Below are 26,757 nucleotides of genomic sequence, written 5' to 3'. Positions count from 1 at the left end.
ACCTAAAATATACCTCAATTAATGTTATTGTATTCTAATACACTGCCAAAGTATACGTAGGTAAATATTATTATAAACTTAGAGATAAAGGTTCCTTTCAGTAATAAATATGTTTTATACCAAATCTCTTCCCATCTGAATAATGAAGGCAGAGTTTCGCGAACAGTTTACCTCTCGAATATTGCAGATATAAAGTTCTTTTGCTGTTGGTACAATGAAATTATACCTATTTCATGAGTTAGTATCTAAGCAAAGTATCACAGTGATCCCCACTTGAAATAAAATATTTAATACACCTAAAATATACCTCAATTAATGTTATTGTATTCTCATACACTGCCAAAGTATACGTAGGTAAATATTATTATAAACTTAGAGATAAAGGTTCCTTTCAGTATACCAAATCTTTTCGCATCTGAATAATGAAGGCAGAGTTTCGCGAACACTTTACCTCTCGAATATTGCAGATGATAAAGTTCTTTTGCTGTTGGTACAATGAAATTATACCTATTTCATGTGTTAGTTATTTATCTTTTTCTGGGGTTATCCAGACAAGCTAAAAAAAAAAAAAAAAAAAAAAAAATCAGGCCAAACAAGTGCCCAAGAAAAAATAATCAGTTTCATTTTTATTTACCTAGGTACCTAACATTTTATTAATATAACCTACATCTCAATTATATTGTATTTCAGTAGGTCGTAAAAAGTGTTTTTATTTTAGACAATATCTTCAATCAAAAATATATTTCCCCCTATAAGATCTCATTATGCATTCTGTTTATTATACTAAAATGAGTTTCGAATACCTTTTGTACTTATCTTTTTTTGTAAGTTTAATGTACATTTTCCTCAAAGTAATAGAATAAAATGATAAATTTTTTCATATTAAAAATCCATGCATTTTTCATGTTTTGAACTTGAAGGAAATTTTCTTTTCTTTTCTTTTTTTGTGAAAGTTTTATAAGTTATTTACGCACATTGGCTTGGGAATGAATTTCCAGTAAAGTATTTGAACACAATACCTGGAAATCTTGAACAAAATGTCAACGACTCATCAAGCCCATAGCTATTATGAGAAAGTACATGATTAGTATCAAGCAATGTGTTATTGTGTACATCAAAACAAAATGTAGGTATTCTTACACAAGTTTACCAAGTTTGGAAGAAGGAATCTTCGAAAAATTACTACTTTACAAAAGCTACTTTTTCTGGGTCAGCAGATTTCAGTGTTCTTAAACATCGAAAAAAATGATAAAATTCAGTAGCTTTTCTTGGGGAAATTAACAATCTTCTGAAAGAATTACTAGGGTCAATGATAGCTGATCAAGATCACCCATCACCGCAGGCCTGTCACAATATGAAGTCAAGGTAAGTTTTTCTTTTTCAAATCTACTCTTCTCTATTGTGAAAAACTTTTTTTTTATATATGAGGAAGAACGTAGTAATCGGTATTCAGCGCACTTTCAAAGGTACAAACACAATATATTTCTTTACAGGGTGAAAACTTGGGATTCATCAATTAACAACAAAATGGTCACATCGAATTACAGATCAATAGGTATCAGGTACAATACAGAGAGTCATACTGTTGGAGTATTGGTTTAAAATTCCTAACTAGTTGAACCGATTTTTTACTACTTCGTCTGCCTGATTAGATAGGTACATCATCATCAGCTTTTGCATTATCTTTTTCTTCCCTTAATTACCTACTTCTTTTACCTCTTACCTATCACGTGATATACAACAGGTTCGATGTCCTCTGTGTACACATGGTTTACTTAATCGCGGAATCTACTAAAGTACCACCGCAATCCGCAAACGGTAAACCACTACGAAGTTCTAGTAGCCTTTACATTTTTTTTTTTTTAGATTGTAACCAAATGACCGAATAAGCTACCCAGTGAACTGTTTGGTTTAACAATCTTTATTATAAAACCAAAACCAGCACTCGTAAAATACAAGAAAACAAGTGAATTTTTGTTATCGGTACAATTGATTCCATACAACGAGAGTTATTCAATTCTCTATGTACAATCACTCCTGGTTCATTGCACCTGGCGTGTTAAATTTGTGGTGATTTAAGATAACAATAAAATAATAATGATAATAATAAAAATAGTAATTTTTTTTCTTTTTTTTTATAATTAAGCAAGGTCTACTGTATTAATTATGTATTGTACCATGTTAAACCCATAAAATATACGTAATTAAAATAGTAATAAAATGCTTACGAATCGGATGGGTTTTAAACACAACTACAATGCACTTCCTAGTTTTAGCCTCTTAGTAATTACTTTTGAGGAACCATCAGCATTAAGGTGGGAAGTAGGAAACAGAACTGCCAACCGTTTAGCTGGAGAAACTCAAATGATATGGAATCAAGAAAATGTCCTATATATTTTAAGGTATTTCTTCCTCTGGACAAATGTACTCGTAATACCTACGTAGGAGAAATTTAAAGGTTGGACAGATTTAAAACCTTTGGGTTGGCCTAAAAGGTTAAAAACATGTTTTTTGGGAAATACCAAACATTTTGTGTGGCCCGAAAATAAGGAAAGATCCGATGGACTATTCCCAAATTCTTAAAAAAACTGTGGTTCAGCCTTAAAAATCAACCAACAAAATTTCATTTACCGTTCGTTAACCAACAGAACTTTACGTTTGTAATGGAAAAAAAAAAACAACTATAATCTTCAAAGCGTGATGTAATAAGCCGGATTTCTCGTGATGTAAACAGTTGTTTGAGATCCTTTCACTTCCACGTTTGTAAAATCAATAACTTTCATAGACAATACCTACACGTGTACACTGCAGGCTTTTGGTAAGACAGGGGTAGGAATTAAACAGTTAAAAGGGCGAGGGTTCGACTCCCAACCGATCCAAATGTCCGAGGAATTGACCTATATAAAGCAACGAGATCGAATCACAAATCTGAAAGATCGGCTTATGAGATTCTCAAAAGGCTATCATTTAACACGCAATACATAATTATTATGTGAATTGACAAGTTTTTGGAGAAGGCAAACTTCCCAATTCCCGTCATAAAATGTGCCTACACAGTAGACAATTTCTTCGTCCTTGAAAGAAGCTGTGTCCACACTGCGTAGTGATGCCTGAGTCCAAAATTAGCAGCTAAAAGTAAAAGAGGAGTGAAATTGGTTCTCCCGTTTAGGGAAATAAATAAAACATGGGGAAATGAAGTTTTTATTTCAAAGGTATCTATCTGAAGCTTTCAAAGCAATAGATTTCATTGCAGCGGTGATTTTGACATCTCCACCAACACGTTAATAATATTAGTGGATGTGCCCGAACTCCCATACAGCAGATTGTAAAAAGACCAAGACCATTTGTTGAGAAAAATGTCTTCTGTTTCTCATTAACATTAGGTAGACTTTAAAGGTTTATCAATAAATTATTTTTAATTTATTGATATTATTTCTTAGGTTCCACTCAAGAATACGAACAATTTATTGAGCTACAGGGAACCACTGTGCATTGTGCATTTCTTTCCAACAGGTGATGAGGGTTTGAAAGAAAAATAACGCTACTGCATCTTTTTTTACCGTTGTGAAATTGGATACTTTATCTGCGAAATACTCTCCGAAAGCAGGAACAGTATAGAATTACCTACATTCAAACTGATAGGAAGGAAGGCTTGCCGAGGTTTTTTTTACTTTTTTTTTCTGGGAATGTCTTGACATGGGCCTACACTTTAGATTTTTTCTATGCTATTTACTTTTGGAACGGTATTCTCTGGTACTATTTACCTTCTTGTGTCTGAGAAAGAGAAACAGCGTAGAAATTCGATTTCCAATTTCAAGGAATTACTCTTGCCATCTTTTGTACGGAATTGTTGATTTATTTACCTTCTTGTGTCTGAGAAAGAGAAACAGCGTAGAAATTCGATTTCCAATTTCAAGGAATTACTCTTGCCATCTTTTGTACGGTAAATGTTGAATTGTCGATATTTATCATCTCTCAACTAAAATACACAGGCATGCAATCGACAATTGACGTCACGTAATATCCTCTTATTCCGCATTAGACACCAACTTACTCAAATATGGGGTCCGCAGAGCTTTGTCAATAGCCGAAAGCATTTATGACTGAAAGCAACATCAAAATAATGCTGACAAAAAAATTCAATTCTTTAATATTAAACCAGCCCTGTGTATCGTAATTCCGCTAAATCTGAGCCTGATTTTTGATCGTGTCCACTAAAATTTTGATAGAAGAATGTTATTGAGCAAGCTTGAGAAACTTGCTCTCACACTTCGGTGGGAGTTAACTGTCTAAATTTAAGTCGAGAACATGTTACTATTTCCTGTTTTGAGTATTTTGTTTGAATATTCCGATATTAAGAGTTGGTTCCGGTTTACCTGTTGCGTGTTCTTGACCACTTAGGTAAATCAAATTCCCCGAGCCTTTTACTATATCAGAAAAAAAAAACCAACTGCCCATGTTTTTTTTCCGCTTATTATTATAGACAAGCATGTACAACTTGTAATGTTTACGTAACATTTATGTATGGATAGGACAGTTAAATTGGTAGGTACCCAAATGCCAAAATTATCAAACTTGTTAGAACCACTTCCCAATTCCCGTCATAAAATGTGCCTACACAGTAGACAATTTCTTCGTCCTTGAAAGAAGCTGTGTCCACACTGCGTAGTGATGTATAAGGTTGTGCAACACTAAGTATGGATGAGGCTAGGCCCAAGAGATAATGTAGCATTGGTCTGTGTCAGCAAATTTAACTTTCCTTATCGTACACAGGAACGTATTGGTTTCCGTCCAAAAGTTTTCCTCCTCCCTCTACACCAGGTTATTCCAGATAGTGTGTACAACACGTGATATACAACAGGTTCGATGTCCTCTGTGTACACATGGTTTACTTAATCGCGGAATCTACTAAAGTACCACCGCAATCCGCAACCGGTAAACCACTACGAAGTTCTAGTAGCCTTTACATTTTTTTTTTTTTTAGATTGTAACCAAATGACCGAATAAGCTACCCAGTGAACTGTTTGGTTTAACAATCTTTATTATAAAACCAAAACCAGCACTCGTAAAATACAAGAAAACAAGTGAATTTTTGTTATCGGTACAATTGACTCCATACAACGAGAGTTATTCAATTCTCTAGGTACAATCACTCCTGGTTCATTGCACCTGGCGTGTTGAATTTGTGGTGATTTAAGATAACAATAAAATAATAATGATAATAATTAAAATAGTAATAAAATGCTTACGAATCGGATGGGTTTTAAACACAACTACAATGCACTTCCTAGTTTTAGCCTCTTAGTAATTTCTGGTGTACCTACTTTTGAGGAACCATCAGCATTAAGGTGGGAAGTAGGAAACAGAACTGCCAACCGTTGAGCTGGAGAAACTCAAATGATATGGAATCAAGAAAATGTCCTATATATTTTAAGGTAAGGTATTTCTTCCTCTGGACAAATGTACTCGTAATACCTATGTAGGAGAAATTTAAAGGTTAGACAGATTTAAAACCTTTGGGTTGGCCTAAAACATGTTATTTGGGAAATACCAAACATTTTGTGTGGCCCGAAAATAAGGAAAGATCCGATGGACTATTCCCAAATTCCTAAAAAATTGTGGTTCAGCCTTAAAAATCAACCAACAAAATTTCATTTACCGTTCGTTAACCAACAGAACTTTACGTTTGTAATGAAAAAAAAAAAAAAACTATAATCTTCAAAGCGTGATGTAATAAGCCGGATTTCTCGTGATGTAAACAGTTGTTTGAGATCCTTTCACTTCCACGTTTGTAAAGTCAATAACTTTCATAGACAATATACCTACACGTGTACACTGCAGGCTTTTGGTAAGACAGGGGTAGGGATTAAACTGTTAAAAGGGCGAGGGTTCGACTCCCAACCGATCCAAATGTCCGAGGAATTGACCTATATAAAGCAACGAGATCGAATCACAAATCTGAAAGATCGGCTTATGAAATTCTCAAAGGCTATCATTTAACACGCAATACATAATTATTATGTGAATTGACAAGTTTTTGGAGAAGGCAGGATTTTTTAAGACCAATTTTAGGATGCAAATACAACCGTGACCCAACGACACCAGTTCAATTTAAGAATTGATGTTTTGCATATTGGAGGATAGCCAACAGGTAAGGCGATTAGAATTTTTGTTTAGACTGCTGGAACACGAGGGATGGTCAAAGAAATTGAATTCAGTTAGCAGAATAATACCAGTTCAATTTAAGAATTGATGTTTTGCATATTGGAGGATAGCCAACAGGTAAGGCGATTAGAATTTTTGTTTAGACTGCTGGAACACACGAGGGATGGTTAAAGAAATTGAATTCAGTTAGCAGAATAATAACCAGCAAAGCTGAAATTGGCAAGCTTACCCAGTCTCAGACAAGTTTACACCACTGAACCAAGTAATGGCTCTTGAAATTGCTGCTAAAACCGGAAAAAGTTTATTATTTTTAATTGAAATTAACATTTCACATAAGCACACTTGAGAATTGACCATAGAGGCTCGAGAATTTCAAATTAACATAAGAAGTGTCAGTGACTTTTATTCCTCTCCAAGTTAAAGTTCCTATGATCTAAACATCTAAAGTTTGAGTTTATGTTTCAGGCTCAACCACCTAGTGCCTACGTAATACATGTTAAACTTCAAGTTTATATCTTGACATATGCATCTCCTTAGCTTTCCCCTAAATAACAAAGAAAGTTCAGATCGAACTCGATTAGCACTAGCTGAGTATGCGTAGAATGTAGAAGGTCATTCAGATAGTGTCAAGTCACTCCTCGAGTGATTATTAAGCAAACTTCGTAACCTAGTGGTTATCACACTGGTCTTCCTATAAACGGAATAAATGTCCGTGTAAAAACTTGGATTCTTTTGTCTCGTCTCGTTTTACCAAGTCACGTACGAAGTTTTGCCTCCGCAAGGACATTATTTATAGCGTTTGAAAATCCATTACTCCTTCAGTTGATGAGAGCGTTGTCTTTGAATATGGCTTCAACCATGACATAATTTCTGATAGCATTTTAGATAATGCAAAAAGATAATGAATTCAAATTTTCTGAACACTTTGGAATGCTGATATTGATATTCAAAGTTCACTAAGAATAGAAGTAACACCTCTATCAACTTGTATTTTTTGAGATCGAGTAACTTTCCGGCCTAATTTTTGTCTAATAATAGAAGCTCATTGACTCGAAAGTAACCTAATAGGCGAGATCTTTACCTAATGCATTTTATTCCCGCTAATTCCTAGATCTTTATTGTTTTACGGGGTCAAATTCTCAAACACATAAATATAAAATTCCTCACCTTATCAGGGATACGAACCCACGCTCCTCCTAATCAGACAGTTGCCTCAACCTCTAATCCCACACCCAAGCTTAAAGATAACCAATGAAATGTTTGAGCTTTTATAATAAATTGCTCGATTTACTGCAGTAAAAGGAACTTTAAGAACTCAGCCACTCTCTCCTTAAGTTACATGAGAATACCGGATTTGGTTACGTAACCATTTCGATTCTTTGTGTATTAATTGTATTCTGAAACTATTCATTCCGGTCTGGAATAATTAGTTCTATAACCTCAAACACATAAATATAAAATTCCTCACCTTATCAGGGATACGAACCCACGCTCCTCCTAATCAGACAGTTGCCTCAACCTCTAATCACACACCCAGTATGGTTATTTTGAGCTTAAAGATAACCAATGAAATGTGTTGAGCTTTTATAATAAATTGCTCGATTTACTGCAGTAAAAGGAACTTTAAGAACTCAGCCACTCTCTCCTTAAGTTACATGAGAATACCGGATTTGGTTACGTAACCATTTCGTTTCTTTGTGTATTAATTGTATTCTGAAACTATTCATTCCGGTCTGGAATAATTAGTTCTATAATATCTTGAATTGTATCAGATTTTAGTAACAATGGTGGCAAAGTAAATTTTACATATCTTAAATTTATATTCTCACCGATTATCTGAATTCACCGAATACATGCACATACGTAACTCTGTAGATACGTTACACATCATGGGAGACAAGGCACATCCACTAATATTACTAACGCGTTGGTGGAGATGCCAAAATCACCGCTGAATTGAAATACAAAGACTCCTATTGTGCGAACTCCAGTTTTCATGGGCAATTCAGTAGTTGTTAATCATCAACATGCATACAGAGGTATCTAATTATTTCGTACATTCAAGTACCTACATAAAATGTATTATGTATTAATATACTACCCTACAAACTGCGGAAGTACGAGCCCTTTACCCTTTTAGGACTCAGTTAGTCATTCTCATATAGAATTTTCCGTTGAGTGCAGGTACCTATCTTTCCCTTTCCATCATTATTCACTTTTCATATTTTTCAAGGAGCTTAAATTAAAAAGCCCGTTTTGTTACTTTGCTGTCTGTTCTGTGTTATAAATTCTAGTGGGATGGTCAAGTTTCAATATTAGCAGCTAAAAGTAAAAGAGGAGTGAAATTGGTTCTCCCGTTTAGGGAAATAAATAAAACATGGGGAAATGAAGTTTTTAGTTCAAAGGTGTCTATCTGAAGCTTTCAAAGCAATAGAGTTCATTGCAGCGGTGATTTTGACATCTCCACCAACACGTTAATAATATTAGTGGATGTGCCCGAACTCCCATACAGCAGATTGTAAAAAGACCAAGTCCATTTGTTGAGAAAAATGTCTTCTGTTTCTCATTAACATTAGGTAGACTTTAAAGGTTTATCAATAAATTATTTCTTCAAGATTTATCAATATTAATTCTTGGGTTCCACTCAAGAATACGAACAATTTATTGAGCTACAGGGAACCAATGTGCATTCTCATTTTTTTGTGCATTTCTTTCCAACAGGTGATGTTCATGGGCAATTCAGTAGTTGTTAATCATCAACATGCATACAGAGGTATCTAATTATTTCGTACATTCAAGTACCTACATAAAATGTAATATGTATTAATATACTACCCTATACAAACTGCGAAAGTACGAACCCTTTACCCTATTAGGACTCAGTTAGTCATTCTCATATAGAATTTTCCGTTGAGTGTAGGTAGGTACCCATCTTTCCCTTTCCATCATTTTTCACTTTTCATATTTTTCAAGGAGCTTAAATTAAAAAGCCCGTTTTGTTACTTTGCTGTCTGTTCTGTGCTGTCTAAATTCTAGTAGGATGGTCAAGTTCCAAAAGGTCAAGACGCTCGCCTGGTAATCAGGAGGGCGTGTGTTCAATCTCAGTTAAGGCATCGACTTTTATCCTCATTTATTTGAGAATTTGACCAAATAATAATGGCGCTTCAGGAGGTCAAGACGCTCGCCTGGTAATCAGGAGGGCGTGTGTTCAATCTCAGTTAAGGCATCGACTTTTATCCTCATTTATTTGAGAATTTAGCCAAATAATAATGGAGCTTCAGACGTTAACCTCGCCAAATAGTCCTGTTTTCTGTACGGCAACGTTCTGAGAACGTCATTCCGAGAGAAAAATGACCCTATGAAACACCCTGTCTAAACTCCAAAGTCTCTGAAGTGATTTCTTACATGAATACCAGAAAACTTATTTGAGTTTACAGTTGTATTCTTAAGAGGCTTCCGTGGTCAAATTGTTATCACATTTGGGTTGTTCCCAAGGAGGTTCAAGTTCTGATCCCGGTGAGGTCAAATAAGTTTTGATCCGTTCAGAAATGATGTTTTATTGATAATTACCAAAATACGAGTAGCCATGTATAATATCAATAAGATAAAGCGTTCTGTGTTCCACCTGATTCATTTCTTTTCCTATAAACGGAATAAATGTCCGTGTAAAAACTTGGATTCTTTTGTCTCGTCTCGTTTTACCAAGTCACGTACGAAGTTTTGCCTCCGCAAGGACATTATTTATAGCGTTTGAAAATCCATTACTCCTTCAGTTGATGAGAGCGTTGTCTTTGAATATGGCTTCAACCATGACATAATTTCTGATAGCATTTTAGATAATGCAAAAAGATAATGAATTCAAATTTTCTGAACACTTTGGAATGCTGATATTGATATTCAAAGTTCACTAAGAATAGAAGTAACACCTCTATCAACTTGTATTATTTGAGATCGAGTAACTTTCCGGCCTAATGTTTGTCCACACTGGTCTAGAACGTGGGAGGCGCAGGTTCAATTTCCTGTAGGAATTTTTTAGGCTCTGCTGCTATAACTTGGTTTGGTACCTACTAGGGTACACTCAGCTTCCTGAGGGTTATTGAATAGCTGCTTGTAACTGAATAGCAACCGATGAAAAGAAACTCCAGAGATGTGAAAAAATCTTGTACTGATGTGACGACAGAAGAGCACAAAATTGCGACATTAACCCAAAAATAGAAGTAATAGACTGTCGCTATTGAAGCAAACACGAGGGCAATGAAACCTGGCGAATTATCACTTAACGAAACATGCACTCGAGTTTATCATCAATGATTCCACTGTCTACTTTTGGTAAGTATTTTAAAATAAAACAATTCTACGGAGAAAACTGACCAAATGGGCATCAATCACCCTAGGCCTGTGCTTGGAATTCGGCGTGCATTCAGCCCCGTCAGGAATAGAGGATTTGAAAAATTGAGTGGTTACTTTATTAAATGAGTACCTACCGAAAAAAGATGCGTTCAGCTGTGTCCACACATAGTCGACGCCGCGCCGTCGATCGATGGTCGATTGACGAGGTGAACCTATGTTGTCGAGGCAGTCTACGGTTTGAGTCGATTTCGATCGACGGCATCGACTATGTGTGGACTGTAAACACAGCTTTAGAATAGAATAACAATTAAAACGAGTCACTTATAGTCCCGCAAACAAACGAGACTCTTATAATCTTGACAATTTGGTAGAGACGTCATATCACTAACAATTTACAATGAACACAAGGCCTGGGTTTGAATCCCGGCATGTTTGAAAACCGTTTCACCTGTTCGGAGTGCATTGTATCAGAAATACTGCATGTATCATAAAGAGATACAAAACATCATAAAGAGATACAAATATCGTGAGGAAGGAGGAGAAGGGAACAGACAAATAAAAGAGAAGAAATTTTAAAGAGACTTTATTTTTTTATAAGTACTGTAGTATGAGTTGGATTTAAAGAGAATATAAGTACCTACTTGGCCCGTTGTACTTATACATTTGTACAGATATGTTACAAGTATAGATGGGAAATATAGGGTGCTTCAAAATGCCAGAATTTTATTGGAAAAGCTCTTTCCTACTCGGAATTAGAATGCTTTAGAATGGTTTTGACCTATAACCTTGTGTAGTGCCTCGCTGGAGTAGAGGTCAAGACTGCAAAGCCTCGGAGAATCTAATGATTCATAAACTCATTTATGAGGTTTTGTACAATCATGACCAAAAAATTCGGGATAGGTTCATTTCGGAACTTTCTCACTATGTCAATATTTTCACTGGCAAATTTTTTTCTTTGAAAATAGAGCCAACTAGAAAACCAAATATATCTTTTAGACAACAACATGCGCTTTTAGCTGGTACTAAGAAACGTTTAGAAATATGTTTAAAACACTCAGAAATGCCTTTAAAAGCAGAGAGCATAGCGGATAGAGCTTTGAGTAGGAAGTGACGACTTCAAACCGCATAGAACTGAGAGCAAAAAGTTCTATGTTCTTTGCTCCACTCTATTTTTAGCCTAAAAAGAATTAGAAATGCAAACTTCCCCGAATTTTTGGCTCTCAAATGTAGAACATATCACTTTGTAAACTCATCCTCCTCTGGGGTCAAGTTGTCACTGACTCTCGAGCTGGAAATTCCAGGTTCGACTCTCGGTTGGACTCGAAGTCTTGTCAAAAATTTCGTGTTCCTGATTATTATTATTTTCATCTGCTGTAGTTTGCGAATTCTTGGATTCTCTATGTATACCCACATTTCGCAGATATCATTTCTCGTCAGAAACTTCAAATACCAGTAGCATAATAAGAGCAAACTACGTCGGAACTGCATTTCAAGGACTCCTCAGGCTAGTTTTTACGAAAAATCCTCCGCAGAAAGGTTCACAGAACGCTGGTGAGGTCAGATTTCTTACATGAATACCAGAAAACTTATTTGAGTTTACAGTTGTATTCTTAAGAGGCTTCCGTGGTCAAATTGTTATCACATTTGGATTGTTCCCAAGGAGGTTCAAGTTCTGATCCCGGTGAGGTCAAATAAGTTTTGATCCGTTCGAAAATGATGTTTTATTGATCAACTAAGAATTAAATATTTACCTAGAAGAAGACTGAGGAAAAAGAAGAAATGGAGGAGGAGAAGGAGGAAGCATTGAATGGGAGAGAGTGGAGGGGTAGGATGAAAGAAGGTAACGTCGATACCAAATAAATTTAGGAAAGGTGAAGTAAAAGAAGGAGGAGGAAGAGGAGGAGAAGAAGAAAAAGGTCTATTTACTCTGAAACCCTGAGGCTTTCCAATATCTTCGGGATAAATTTTTACAATAAAATTATGCATGGCAGGTATAGTAGAAAAAAAAACTTACTCCAGCCTGAAATATGTGTGGCAATTTTTTGTACGACTCGAACCCGAGATCACCTGAATCACAAGCAAACGTGTTACCATTGTAATAACTCGTATTCACATGGAACTTTTGTATTGGCATCGGAAGAACTTGAAGCTCCGTTATGTCAACAATATTCTTAACAATGCAATGAATACCACTCGGCCATCTAGCTATGTTGCATCATTTCATGTCCTGATTCATTGTAAAAACCAAATGAAATATTCATTCTATAGTCTGGTTTTCGTATTTTTACGGTGATTAAATTTATATCAAATCAAATTCTAGGGGTTATCTATCTGGTTCTACTGATCAAGTGATCACCTTCTGTTATCTGGCTCCAAGATTTTACAAGGAACCAAGCTTCTCAAAGCTGTTGAAATTATTGTGTAAAATGAAGTGAAAAAATTACATATTCATTCTATAGTCTGGTTTTCGTATTTTTACGGTGATTAAATTTATATCAAATCAAATTCTAGGGGTTATCTATCTGGTTCTACAGATCAAGTGATCACCTTCTGTTATCTGGCTCCAAAATTTTACAAGGAACCAAGCTTCTCAAAGCTGTTGAAATTATTGTGTAAAATGAAGTGAAAAAATTAATGCAACTTCCAAAGATCCCTAATGTCTCATTTGTAATTGAAAAAGTAAAAGAAACTGTAAATCACTCGTATTTTTAAGTACCGACAGTGATATTTAATTGCAATACCGACTGTTGTGTTACTACTAACTTATTTAATTGAACAGCTCTTACCAACTTGAAACTACAAGAAAGCCATTGAGTTTTGCTCAATGTACAGTATCTTTCAATTGTAACTGTTGATGTTATCAGAAAATCATTATATGGTGAGGTAGATATGTGTTCACGACCATTGGCCATCTGAAAAGGGGATTTCTTGTAGCTTAAGAAGAGATTCTTCAACATTATCCTGAGTAAAGATATAAACCTGTTTGTATTCTAAGGATAGAAACCCAGAGAACCAGTCTGAGACTCCTGACGTTGTATTCAGATATAGGTAACGTAACGGTGAATAGGTTCTATATAATGTACATACCGGGTCTCACAACAAGTTCATGTCTTACGCATATCTAATAGCTCATGAACTTTTATACCATTGTACACTATTAAATTCGACTTAATACCTGCTCGTAGTACGATGAGAGACTTCAAATTCTCTTCTACCTACATTGAACATTTCGTTATTTCATTTTTTGCCAATTACGTCGAGTACTATTCTCTTCTATTCTACGCATCAATGCAAGACCTGAGACCTGGGTAGGTATAAAAATTCCACGTGCTGAGAATGACGAGATTTTTTTCATGAAATGACTTTGGGGTAAATTGAGTTTTTTTCCGCCTGGTTTCTAAAAAAGGAAAGTGAAGCCTGACGAGTTAAAGCGAGATTTTACTTTGAAATTGATGCAAAAAAAATTCAACTGTTGGGCACCAACTTTGAAAAAGCTGAATCATTGCTGTCGCGTATCTGTATCTTTTTTTGCCTCCGTTGCTACTAACGGTCGCTTCGGATATCTGTTGGTAGTGCTTTGTAATTTTGGCATGATCGACTCAGGTCGCTTCAAAATTTCTGTCTTTCTAGATATTTATTAGGTAGATAGGTAGCATTATTTTGAGTTACAATTTATAATGGTGTGATCATTTAAAAATTCAGTAATTATTAGTATTTTGTCAGTTATCGCTACATGTAAAATAATTCCTACAAATAAAAGGTAGTCCAAAATATTAAAACCTCTTCCAGTTACAGGTACCTACCTACATTACTTTTAATAAGTCGCACTTGTGTTTCAAAATATTATTCCGAATCTATTTTGGAGACACAGAAAATAAATAGAAGACAACTTTAGCAGGGGTCAGACCAATGGGCAGAAAATGAATTTTATTTTTATCTTACTGTACTTAAGTACTTGGGAATTAATAAAGTATTCCTCTACTTCTTCTTAAGCATGTACTTGGATACTTTTAGGTATTCGGTATTTATAATTAGGTATATGCTCTTAATTAAAAGTTATGTTAAAATATTGATGAGTCCCAAAGTTTTTTTGTTGTTTGCCAATACTCGTGGGCGTTAGTGAAATTTTCTTTTTCGTATTATGTATATTTTGTTTTAATTAAATTTAGGTAGGCAAATAAAGTGGGTTGTCAACCGTGTCATTAAACATCATTATGCTGTATTTTCCAAACTTCCCTAGAAGGTTCATGTAGAACAACCAATATTACCTAGGGTACCTATAAAAACTCCGATTCCAGAGTTTTTTTTTACTGACATCCCTGTATAATAAAATACTACGGACTTGTTTCTTAACCCATAAAGTATGAATGGTAAGTTTTATAACAGTATTTTATGCACATATCGTAAGGATTTCTCAGTCTCAATAGCTGACTACCTGACTAGCCAGTTCTGATACAATGTTGTCGAATTTCTTTACGACTGCACTTCCTATTATTTATTGGAACTCGTAGGTACTAAGGACATCGAAATGCAGAGGTTCAGCTTTAGGCCAGCCACTCACTATTAGACAGACCTGACAGGTACACCTAATAGTGTGTGGCTGGACTTAGGAAAAACGAGACGAACTTTCCTACAGTTTCTTGACCTTTTTTTTTCTCCGAAAGTGTTTCCCTTACATCTAACAAAATCAAAAATTTCAACGTAAAAAGAAACAAAGTTATAATAAACCAAAAGTAAAAGCTTTAATAACGATTTGACCAAAAATTTGATCAAAGGTTTTACCAAAATAACCATTTTACCAACCGGATGATTGAACATCAGTTGGGATTGCAAGGTATATCTGAGTTGTTGACTTGTGGCTATAGAAGTACATAGATACCTACACAATGAGCTATACGGTACACAGCATAGAATTACAGCTGTTTATTTTTTTATGCTGTGAGAACAAAAATATACCTTCCTTTCATTGGAGATAATAATAAGATATTTATGCTTTTTATTACGAGGAGGTTCGGCGGAGCCAAGTCAAAACTTAAAGAAAGTAATACGGTTAATAGTAAAGTTAAAGAAACATTAGGTGTAGGTACCTACCTATTTTCATTTCGGGACACTGACGATGACCACTGCAGTTAAAATTGAACACTGCTGTCATAGAAACTGAATGGAGCAGTGGTCAATTATCCAGTGGTCAGTTTCCCGAAATTAAAATACACCTCTTTTATAAACCAAATCATTCAGTTATTACTGCCTCGACAGCAGTTTGATTTTGATAATCCGAATTGATTCATGGGCGGATGTTTACTATTTACATTTATACACAAAATTTTTGATGTACGTGTAGGTACCTACCTATTTTCATTTCGGGACACTGACGATGACCACTGCAGTTAAAATTGAACACTGCTGTCATAGAAACTGAATGGAGCAGTGGTCAATTATCCAGTGGTCAGTTTCCCGAAATTAAAATACACCTCTTTTATAAACCACATCATTCAGTTATTACTGCCTCGACAGCAGTTTGATTTTGATAATCCGAATTGATTCATGGGCGGATGTTTACTATTTACATTTATACACAAAATTTTTGATGTACGTCTATAAACCATAAAATCCCGTGGCTCAGGGATATTATCACCACTTGTGGCAGAAATTTATAAACTATAAAATACTTGCAAACTATAAAATCCATACAATGGGATAGAAATGATCAACAATGGGGCTTCCAGAATTGGTTAAAGTTAGTAAGTATGTATGGGTACTTATAGCGCTTTATTTAGGGTAGGGCTTTTTGCGGGAGTTGGTTAAAGGTAATAGGTAATCGAATTAAAGATTAAAAAATAACTGAAATTACCTACTACTTTTTGATAAAACTTGGTGGCCAACTCGGCACTATCATTTTTTTCACGCAGGCTGTTTTTTTGGGCAAATAATTATGTAGGTTCTGCTACTCAGTACTAAACTTGTACTTACTTCCGCAATCATTATATTGAACTTATGTACATTCGAGGTGGATAAAAAAAAATAAAACCTGCAAAATTCAAATCCCTTACATGTAGCGCCTTAAGAAATAAAAAATAAGAAGTTAAATTACCTTCTCTTTTTTGTATTGTTTAAAATTCAAAACAATGGTACAAAAGACCACCGATGAGGTTTTAGGTTTTATGCTTGTTAGTATAAGTTTTGGTTGTTCGAAAACTTGGCATTTTTTCAGGCGGTCAGGACCTCTTGGGTCTTTGTTAAATTTCAAAGTTTAAAGTTGTTACCAACCAAATTTTATTGGTCACTTGGTAGTCGGACTGTCCTCCTCTGGGTAAACTCATTATCATCAGGTAATAAATCAACTCCGAAAGGGGCATAGGGACTCAGAAGGGATCTACAACAAGGAACTCAGACCCCTCCCTCTTGATTGGTTTGGGTATCGTAAATACCTGATGTAAGGTCTGGTTGATTACTTACATCAATATTTTTGGTAATACCTCCTCTGGGGTCAAGTTGTCACTGACTCTCGAGCTGGAAATTCCAGGTTCGACTCTCGGTTGGACTCGAAGTCTTGTCAAAAATTTTGTGTTCCTGATTATTATTATTATTTTCATCTGCTGTAGTTTGCCAATTCTTGGATTCTCTATGTATACCCACATTTCGCAGATATCATTTCTCGTCAGAAACTTCAAATACCAGCAGCATAATAAGAGAGCAAACTACGCCGGAACTGCATTTCAAGGACTGCTCAGGCTAGTTTTTACGAAAAATCCTCCGCAGAAAGGTTCACAGAACGCTGGTGAGGTCGAAAATTTCAAGCGTTTTTTCCTCCTTTTTTGAGTTAGATTTGGCTCCGGACTTTTCCCTATTGTGGCGGTCATACTGTTGATTTTCTTGTCATCACTGATTCAGCGAATAGCTGAATCAGTTATAATGAAAAAAACTGCAATCCTGCACTTTCTACAAATAGCAACAATGTTTATTTCCAAAGAAATATCATGCTCAACATGCAATGCTTACGCACACGTTCATGATTCAATGACCTCTCTAATGGTAGTTTTACGTAAGTCGTAAACTCATTATCATCAGGTAATAAATCAACTCCGAAAGGGGCATAGGGACTCAGAAGGGATCTACAACAAGGAACTCAGACCCCTCTTGATTGGTTTGGGTATCGTAAATACCTGATGTAAGGTCTGGTTGATTACTTACATCAATATTTTTGGTAATGAAGGTTAACAGAGGAAGTAGAAAGGGGAGGCAGAATCAACAGGTTATGCAGAATCTGTAGGTATTAACCCCTCCGGTACCGAGTGGTCTCTACTTTTATTTTATAACTATTTTTTCTTTTCTATTACTGTTTTAAAATTCTATTTTGAGGTACCCATCTTAGTCCATTTATACCTACACCGTCCCTTCCTACCTATTATTATTAATTTATTTACTTAATCGCGAGAGCTGCAGATTTTTCCCCCCCAACGAATTTTGAGGTTTAGCGAGGATGGCCATAAATTCAGAACTGATTTTTTCGGAAATCAATCTTTCCATTTTTATATACGAGATAGAAACACACGATTACTGTGCGGAAATACGACAAAACAACAAAAAGGACGAAATTAGAAATGAGCTGTGTACTAAAACGTATAAGGTACACAAATACACAAGCATGATAGAGCACCTGTAGGTATTAACCCCTCCGGTACCGAGTGGTCTCTACTTTTATTTTATAACTATTTTTTTTCTATTACTGTTTTAAAATTCTATTTTGAGGTACCCATCTTAGTCCATTTATACCTACACGGTCCCTTCCTACCTGTTATTATTAACTTATTTACTTAATCGCGAGAGCTGCAGGTTTTTTCCCCCAACGAATTTTGAGATTTAGCGAGGATGGCCATAAATTCAGAACTGATATTTTCGGAAATCAATCTTTCCATTTTTATATACGAGATAGAAACACACGATTACTGTGCGGAAATACGACAAAACAACAAAAAGGACGAAATTAGAAATGAGCTGTGTACTAAAACGTATAGGTACACAAATACACAAGCATGATAGAGCATTACACTAGCTACGAAAGAATAAAAGTAATGGAAATAATAAAACTCATGAAACAGGAATGGGTTAACTCAAAAATAGGTTCCGTTAGATCTACCAAAATCTTTATAAATCCACTTCCTGATTAACCAAACACTTAGGTAAATTCCATGAATTTGCTTAACCCAAACCTAAACGTTCAGCTGACGTATCTAAAGTTTATGAATTCATGAGATGGTTGGTTGTAGAAAAACTAACATCTCTACAGTTCTACACATGCAACAAAATAGGTAAGTACAAAAAACTGAAGAACTTCGATAGAATAAACTACGTACACGAAAATTGATGGTATGATGGATAATTTTGTAAGGATTACCTCAACTTTTTGAAGGCACTTGAAGAGCAAATTTCTTCAAGATAAATGACAACTAAGTACGATCACACATGCAACAAAATAGGTAACTACAAAAAACTGAAGAACTTTGATAGAATAAACTACGTACACGAAAATGATGGATAATTTTGTAAGGATTACCTCAACTTTTTGAAGGCACTTGAAGAGCAAATTTCTTCAAGATAAATGACAGCTAAATGACATTTATAAATAAATGACAGCTAAATAAATGACAGTTCACCATTGTTTCGACCAGACTTTTTACGTCCCGTTATTTTTTATTGGCGTAAAAGGATACTTGAACGTTTAATGAAGAAATAAAAGGCAACTTTTTACGATGTAAACTTTGTAACAGTTTCTTTGATTTTATGAAAGCTCCTGAGAGAGTTTTTAGGGAAATATATAATAAATAAAGTAATAATGTAAAAATTAAATTTAATGATGTACTTCCTGAGAAAAAAGGCCTCAAAGGCCCAAAAGTTCGCTTAATCTGTTCGTAGATGTAAAAACTTTAGTTCGTTTTTGAATTAAAATACCTAATAAATTGTTAATATAGGCGATACTGGCAAAGAGATAAAATGGTTTTAATTATAATTAAGTTCGCTTAATCTGTTCGTAGATGTAAAAACTTTAGTTCGTTTTTGAATTAAAATACCTAATAAATTGTTAATATAGGCGATACTGGTAAAGAGATAAAATGGTTTTAATTATAATTGTGCAAAGCCTCGGAGAATCTAATGATTCATAAACTCATTTATGAGGTTTTGTACAATCATGACCAAAAAATTCGGGATAGGTTCATTTTGGAACTTTCTCACTATGTCAATATTTTCACTGGCAAATTTTTTTATTGAAATTTTCCCTTGACATTTTTCAATTGCGTGCACAACTTTTCTTTTGCGTTGACAGATAGATGCCATTGTGTCAAAATTAACCGAGGATACGTAATATAGAAAGTAAGGGCGAATGTTAGCACTGCTATCGAGTTTTCGCATTATTCTCAGTGATAATGAAGGTACAAGAAAATATCAAACATAGGAAAAGACTAACATTGAACAGACAAAAATATGAAAGCTTTTTTTAGAAGTTTGATAGAGGGAACTGTAACTGCTAAGGTCTTATCGTCCCGAAAGTCGAATAGATAAGGATGACAGGATAGGAGAAAGCCAGAAGTTCCGAGAACAAACCTCATCTGTTAGTTTAGGATAAAATCCGCGACCTAGTCCTTACCCTGCAAGCTAACGACCCCTAGTCCTTACCCTGCAAGCTAACGACCCCTAGTCCTTACCCTGCAAGCTAACGACCCCTAGTCCTTACCCTTCAAGCTAACGACCCCTAGTCCTTACCCTTCAAGCTAATTAGGCTGGCTAAAAGAAGAAAACTAGGTGACCATGCGAAATAATTACTACTACACAAAGACAAAAACAGAGAAAATTCAGGACTACCAAACTAGTGAACTTATTACAGCACTTACCCATATTGGCAGGTGCCTCCTTGTTATTGAGAAGAACAGTTAGGGACTCTTCCCCCTCCACCTCCTCATCTTCCTGTCCCACCTCCATTTCATCGATCTCCTCCATGTCTTCAGCTCGGGCGAACTTGATTTCATCCAGAGAAATGTCCATGCTGGATTCTTCTAGGGCATCTTGAGCTAGTTGGCGTTTCAGTTTGGCGTCCATAAGACTGACATTCTACCTGGGACACAAGACAGTCAAAGGGTTAATGGTTAAAAAAAAAAAAAAAAAAAAAAAAAAAACTAGGGACCTCAAAACGTGTTTTGACACTAAAACTGACCATCGAAAAATTTGACCAAATAGGTACATTACTTTCCTTCCTATAGGATAAGGAAAGTAAAATAATAATAACAATAAAGAGCCAATTAAATTATCAATTAGGTATTATGAAATCATAAATTTACTATCTGATTCTGTGATGAATCTAAAAGCCTTTCATGTAAACTCTAGGAAAAACGTCAATTTTGGGACGGTTTCCATGCATTTGGGCATAAGGCTGGAATGCCTTCAACATGGGACTGTAAACCTGAGGGCTGAGGTTTAGGGAGAGAATCAGATTATGTATTCAAGCGTGGGTAGCTTTCACTCGTACATTATTTTAGGTAAAATGGGAATAAATAAGTACCGGCATAAGGCTGGAATGCCTTCAACATGGGACTGTAAACCTGAGGGCTGAGGTTTAGGGAGAGAATCAGATTATGTATTCAAGCGTGGTAGCTTTCACTCGTACATTATTTTAGGTAAAATGGGAATAAATAAGTACCGATAACTTTTGTATTTCCTTCAAGAAATGTTGCAATGTTTATATACCGGTCACTTCTGTTATCCTATCCCCGGGGGTGGGTTTTTGATAGATGACCTCATTTTTTCAACGCTAGGACATTTGAGAAAGAAAAAATGCCTCCTGGGCATCTTCTGATGTGACAAACTATTCTGAGTTGAAAAGGTAACAGGCTCATGGCTTTTTGAGATGGTGCCAAAATTTCAAATGATCCATTTTTCCGACTTTGGGTTTTTGGGACCCTTGTAATGAAATTAGTGAGACAGAGTTGAGGGAGAGAGAGAGAGAGAGAGAGATTTCGAAGAAATATGTTAACTATCTATTATTTTATGAATTAATTGCCTAAAAGGAACTTTAGATTGTACATGCTTGTCACAAAATATTATCTTTCCTCGACTGAAACCTACACTACACTATGCTAAATTTTATGACTTGATTTCGACTCGAACCATAAATCTCCATATCCAAAGTCCAGCACTAACCAAATAGCATAATTTGATAAGAACAACAGATTTTTAGATAAATCCCTTTTTTTCAGGGCTATTTATTTGCAGCCCTGTTAACATAAGGTTAGTTTGAGAAGTTCATTGATCACCACCTCATGTTTACAAGAGCGTAAACTTCAAATTTCTCAGATATAAATTCACAAAGTAATTATCGACAGAGGAACTTAAAGTGGCTACAAAACTCAAGCACCTTTAGGAAGCACTAGATCATTTTCACAATGCAAAGCCTATTATTTTATGAATTAATTGCCTAAAAGGAACTTTAGATTGTACATGCTTGTCACAAAATATTATCTTTCCTCGACTGAAACCTACACTACACTATGCTAAATTTTATGACTTGATTTCGACTCGAACCATAAATCTCCATATCCAAAGTCCAGCACTAACCAAATAGCATAATTTGATAAGAACAACAGATTTTTAGATAAATCCCCCCAGGCCGTTTTTTTTTTTTTTTTTTTTTTTTTTGAAAAACTTGATTATTTATTTGATTGGAATATTTTTTAATTTTTGGTCGGGTGGCAAATTCCATGACTTTTCCAGGTTTTCCAGGTCGCGTATAAACCCTGTTGATATGAGGAACATAAAAATTTCCTTAAATCATTTTCTCCGCAACCTAATTTTAAAGCTCAGTGGTAGTACGCTCGGCTGGTAATAAGGAGGTCGTTGGTTCTCCTACTTTTTTGAAAAACTTGATTATTTAATTGGAATATTTTTTAATTTTTGGTCGGGTGGCAAATTCCATGACTTTTCCAGGTATTCCAGGTCGCGTATAAACCCTGTTGATATGAGGAACATAAAAATTTCCTTGAATCATTTTCTCCGCTACCTAATTTTAAAGGTCAGTGGTAGTACGCTCGGCTGGTAATAAGGAGGTCGTTGGTTCTCCTAGCCAAGGGATATAATTCGATCCTCAAAAATATCTGAGATTTTGACCACAATATCCGATAGTCTTACTGTTGGTGTCAAGGGACTTTTGAGTCCTTTCAAGCAGGATCAATCACTATTATCACTCTTTATAAACTAAATAGGTAGTGGAAATCAACCATTTGGCAAGTCCAGAACCTGAATAGTTAAATGGTTTGAGCTAATTTGAACACAGCAGATGTAAACCAAAACCGAATTTTGCACCAGATTAGAATATCAGAGATTTGGCTAGAAGAGCAGCCAAAGCTTTTTTCTTGTCACCATTAAAGTTTGTCAGCTCAGCAATGGCCTGTAATGGAAAAATATAATACACATTAAATAAAAATACGGAATTAGTTCTGGACTTTTTCCAATCCCTTTGAAGAACTGCATGATGCTATAACACCTATGATCACCTATTGGGAATCCACAAATAAAATCACACTATTGGAAAACTTAAGATCGGAATTCAATTCCCAGGGACAAATTATTTTCAAATCTAGGAATCGACCTATCTTACCACTGGACTGACCAAGGTTGTTGCAAAAAGACTCTAGTTTTGAAAGATGAATTATCTTTTTTGTGCATGTTAAATTAAAGATAAATTATCTGTTTTTTTAAGCCAAACACCAGGGTGATGGTCTCTATCCATGTTCAAAGCATCTAATTTCAGGAACTGTAAGTACCAAAAGATGCTGAAAAAAATTCGTCTATGTAATGTCCGACCGATTGTCTATTTTATTATTTAGGAACAGAGTTCCATAACTAGGTAGGTATGTAATGTCGTTAAACGTGTACAGATCAAGGCGTCCGTAATTCGCATGTCTAAAATTTGAACTCAAATTCCATCGTACGATGCCGCTGAAATAAATGAGCAAATACTTCTTCTTCCTTTACTAGATTAATGTTATCAATGATAGATAATCCTGTAATTAAAAACTAGGCACCGACCTATTTTGTTCCTTACTTTTTTCTGGACACTTCTCTTGAATTTTCACTTACACAAAAGTTTTGTAAAGCCCACAAAGATTTCCTTTGTAAATAAATAAAGTTTATTTGATATTTTATTTAGACCTTTCAAGGAAAAGTTTTCCAAAGAAACTTTTTTTGCAGCTCTCATGACATTTTCCTTGAATTTTCACTTACACAAAAGTTTTGTAAAGCCCACAAAGATTTCCTTTGTAAATAAACAAAGTTTATTTGATATTTTATTTAGATCTTTCAAGGAAAAGTTTTCCAAAGAAACTTTTTTTGCAGCTCTCATGACATTTTGTCTTGAGATTCTTGCGGAATAAAATAAAACACCGTCACGAAATGATAAACGGGAACGTGGACGAAGGAAACAAAAGACATAAAAGCGTTCCTGGAAACTTTGGAATTTGAGCGAGATATCTTCGAAGGGATTAAGGTTAAGGAATGAAATTCCATTTCCTTACCACCTGATCAATGGTTTTATTAAGCTCTTCCGTCCTGGAATCTTAGACTTAATAAACATACAGGAATAATCTTCAATTTTCCAAGTAGGTATGACAACAAGAGTAATCTCACTTAATCCTCTATAAATCATACACTTGGGTTCTCGTATTTTCCCGGGCCGTTCGTTATTGAGCTTTCCTGTATTATCTTCTTAATATTTGCTCTCTCGCCAGGATAAATATTACCTTCAACCTCCCTGCATACTTCTACCTGACGACCAAATTTTAGATAGTAACATATCTACAGACATGACAAAGCTGTGGGCATATTGAATTCTCAGTTCTCTTATGAAAATAAATTCAACGAAGTATTTTATTTGAGAAAATAGAGTAGGTAGTGGATGTGGTAAAATCTGCCATTTTTATTTATGTTGGTAATAGTGGAGATGACAAAACTACATTATTTCTACTTTATATTGGTGGAGACGACAAAAACTCCGATTCTTACATACCTATTAGTTGCCTACGGGGGATAGCCATTGACTTTTACGAGTTATATATTTTATTTTATTTATTATCTAGATTATATTAATATATTATTTCCCACTTAATCTTGTTAAATGTTTAGATTATGTCAGCATATTTGTATTATTTGTTTGGATGAAAAACATGAAACAATTTTTGGACACGGATAAGATTAATCTCTTCTCCCAAGTACAGTGCAATGTTCGCAATTAGATCGCGTGACGAAAGTGAGGGGGTTGTGATGATACCGAGATTGAGTGGGATGTTTACACGCAATAGATGCATGACCTGGGTCAATGGAAGTACGTTAGCTTGGAACATGGAGTGATTTCCGAGATTCTTCTTTGTCAAAGGCCTGCCACTCACTATCAGGTAGACCTGACAGGGGGACCTATTTAGCCATACCTGTCAGGTCTACATGACAATGAGTGGCACTCAAGTACTTGGTTGTTTACTTCCCTGATGTACGGTTCGGCCGATATTTAAGTTCAAAAGTTTGAAAATACTCAAAAAGAGTTCGCAATTTTCAGGACTTTAGATTTCGGACAAAGTAGCCCAAACGTAACAGAGAGATTCGTTGTAGATCACCCTGATGTACGGTTCGGCCGATATTTAAGTTCAAAAGTTTGAAAATACTCAAAAAGAGTTCGCAATTTTCAGGACTTTAGATTTCGGTCAAAGTAGCCCAAACGTAACAGAGAGATTCGTTGTAGATCTAAAACGTCCCTAGGCCGTGTTTTTAGAAGGTACGATTTGGCCGTGGAAAAAGCTCAAAAAGAGTTCGCTTCTCTGACGACTTTAGATTTCGGCCAAAGTCCCCGAAACTAGACACAGAAATTCCATAAATTATGTAGATCAAAAGCAATTAACTTGAAGAATTTGGACAAATTTTACGCCCTTGGTCGCAATCCAACATATTGAATATCTCCACACTTTCGAGTATTCTACTTAGAGCCAAATTTCATATAATTTTACGATGCATTTATTGTTTCAAATATTGCACTAAATAATCACGTTGAAACAACAAAAATAATAATAAAAAATCACGCTTATTGTGTCATTTGCCCTAATTTCCAAAAATATGAAATAACACGTTTTTATCTATTTTTTTTTTTTTTTTCTTTTTTCGAAAATTAATTTTAGAAGGTCATTCTGACATGAATTCTCGCACACAATAACCTCTAAAATGAATTTCTGTTAATTCCAAATATTACAACAATATTTCTAGCAAATTTTTGTGACTCACTAAAGAAATTTATGAACACTTGTTATTACAACGAATATGAAACATTACTTCCTCTTGTTTTGGTAGATTAATTTGAGTGTATCAGGTGATCACATAAAAAAAAAAAAAAAAAAAAAAAAATTGCTCAGTCTAAACTCTTTACTTAAGTCTTATTAGACCATAAACGTTATTTTTTGTCAAAGTCGTTGCTCCGTTCTATGAACTGGTTGGACCCAGATTTAATCCCTTCGAAAAAAATATATTCAAAGTAATCCCTGTGAGAAGTAGGAAAGACGGAAGTAAAATAAATAGATAATATCTACTATTAATTTATTGGTCAGTAGGGATAAGCTAGAGAACAAGCATTGTCCAATATTTTGATCGAGGACCTGCCACAAAAATTGAAGGTATAACGGCGGAGTTTTATAACGGGGAAGAACGAGTCATTTGATCAAACAATATTCATGTTTGGAACTGACACCAATCGCGTGATATGTCCCATCAGCCATCAAGGACAGGACTAAAATTTTCCTTTATGATTTCCCTGAGCTTTTCAAATTTCGACATTATTTCAAAATGATCGTGTAAATTTTCGACAAAAAATAAAAAGCCTTCAACGCACGCTTCACTTTGAAATCACTTGAATGTTTTGATAGATTTCAAAACAAAGTTTACTTGCTGACAGCACATAAACGTAAGCCCTTCATACCTTGGGCCCCCCAAATTTCAATAGTTCCCCCTTCCCTCTCTCGGTCCCCCCCCCCCCCTCAGTCTATAAGACTCCTTCACTTTTAGGAATTTCACCCCCATACCTCTTTATCTTCTCGCTCATTTCTACTTTTTCTTCTTAACAGCTTGTGGTCTATCTCGTGCTATCAGCATGTCTTTATAGTTCTCATTTCTTCTGTTCTCACCATCTATTTTATAACTAATGTCACCCCATTTTGACTACCT

General features: G+C 35.2%; 1 protein-coding gene across 1 annotated transcript in view; it reads right to left on the bottom strand.

Moving 5' to 3' along the window:
- LOC113466275 overlaps positions 1 to 20,617 on the bottom strand; it is a 29,965-nt gene extending 9,348 nt beyond the window's left edge. Inside the window, exon 1 of the mRNA XM_026821538.1 lies at positions 20,403 to 20,617. Coding sequence (XP_026677339.1) covers positions 20,403 to 20,607 — 205 coding nt within the window. The 5' untranslated portion in view covers positions 20,608 to 20,617. The remainder of the gene's footprint in view (positions 1 to 20,402) is intronic.
- Positions 20,618 to 26,757: the final 6,140 nt, after the last annotated feature.

The sequence above is a fragment of the Diaphorina citri genome, unplaced genomic scaffold (genome assembly GCF_000475195.1).
Source record: "Diaphorina citri unplaced genomic scaffold, Diaci psyllid genome assembly version 1.1 scaffold239, whole genome shotgun sequence".
Taxonomy (NCBI): Eukaryota; Metazoa; Arthropoda; class Insecta; order Hemiptera; family Psyllidae; genus Diaphorina; species Diaphorina citri.
The sequence above is the reverse complement of the archived record's forward strand: the minus strand, read 5'-3'. Positions and strand labels throughout refer to the sequence as shown.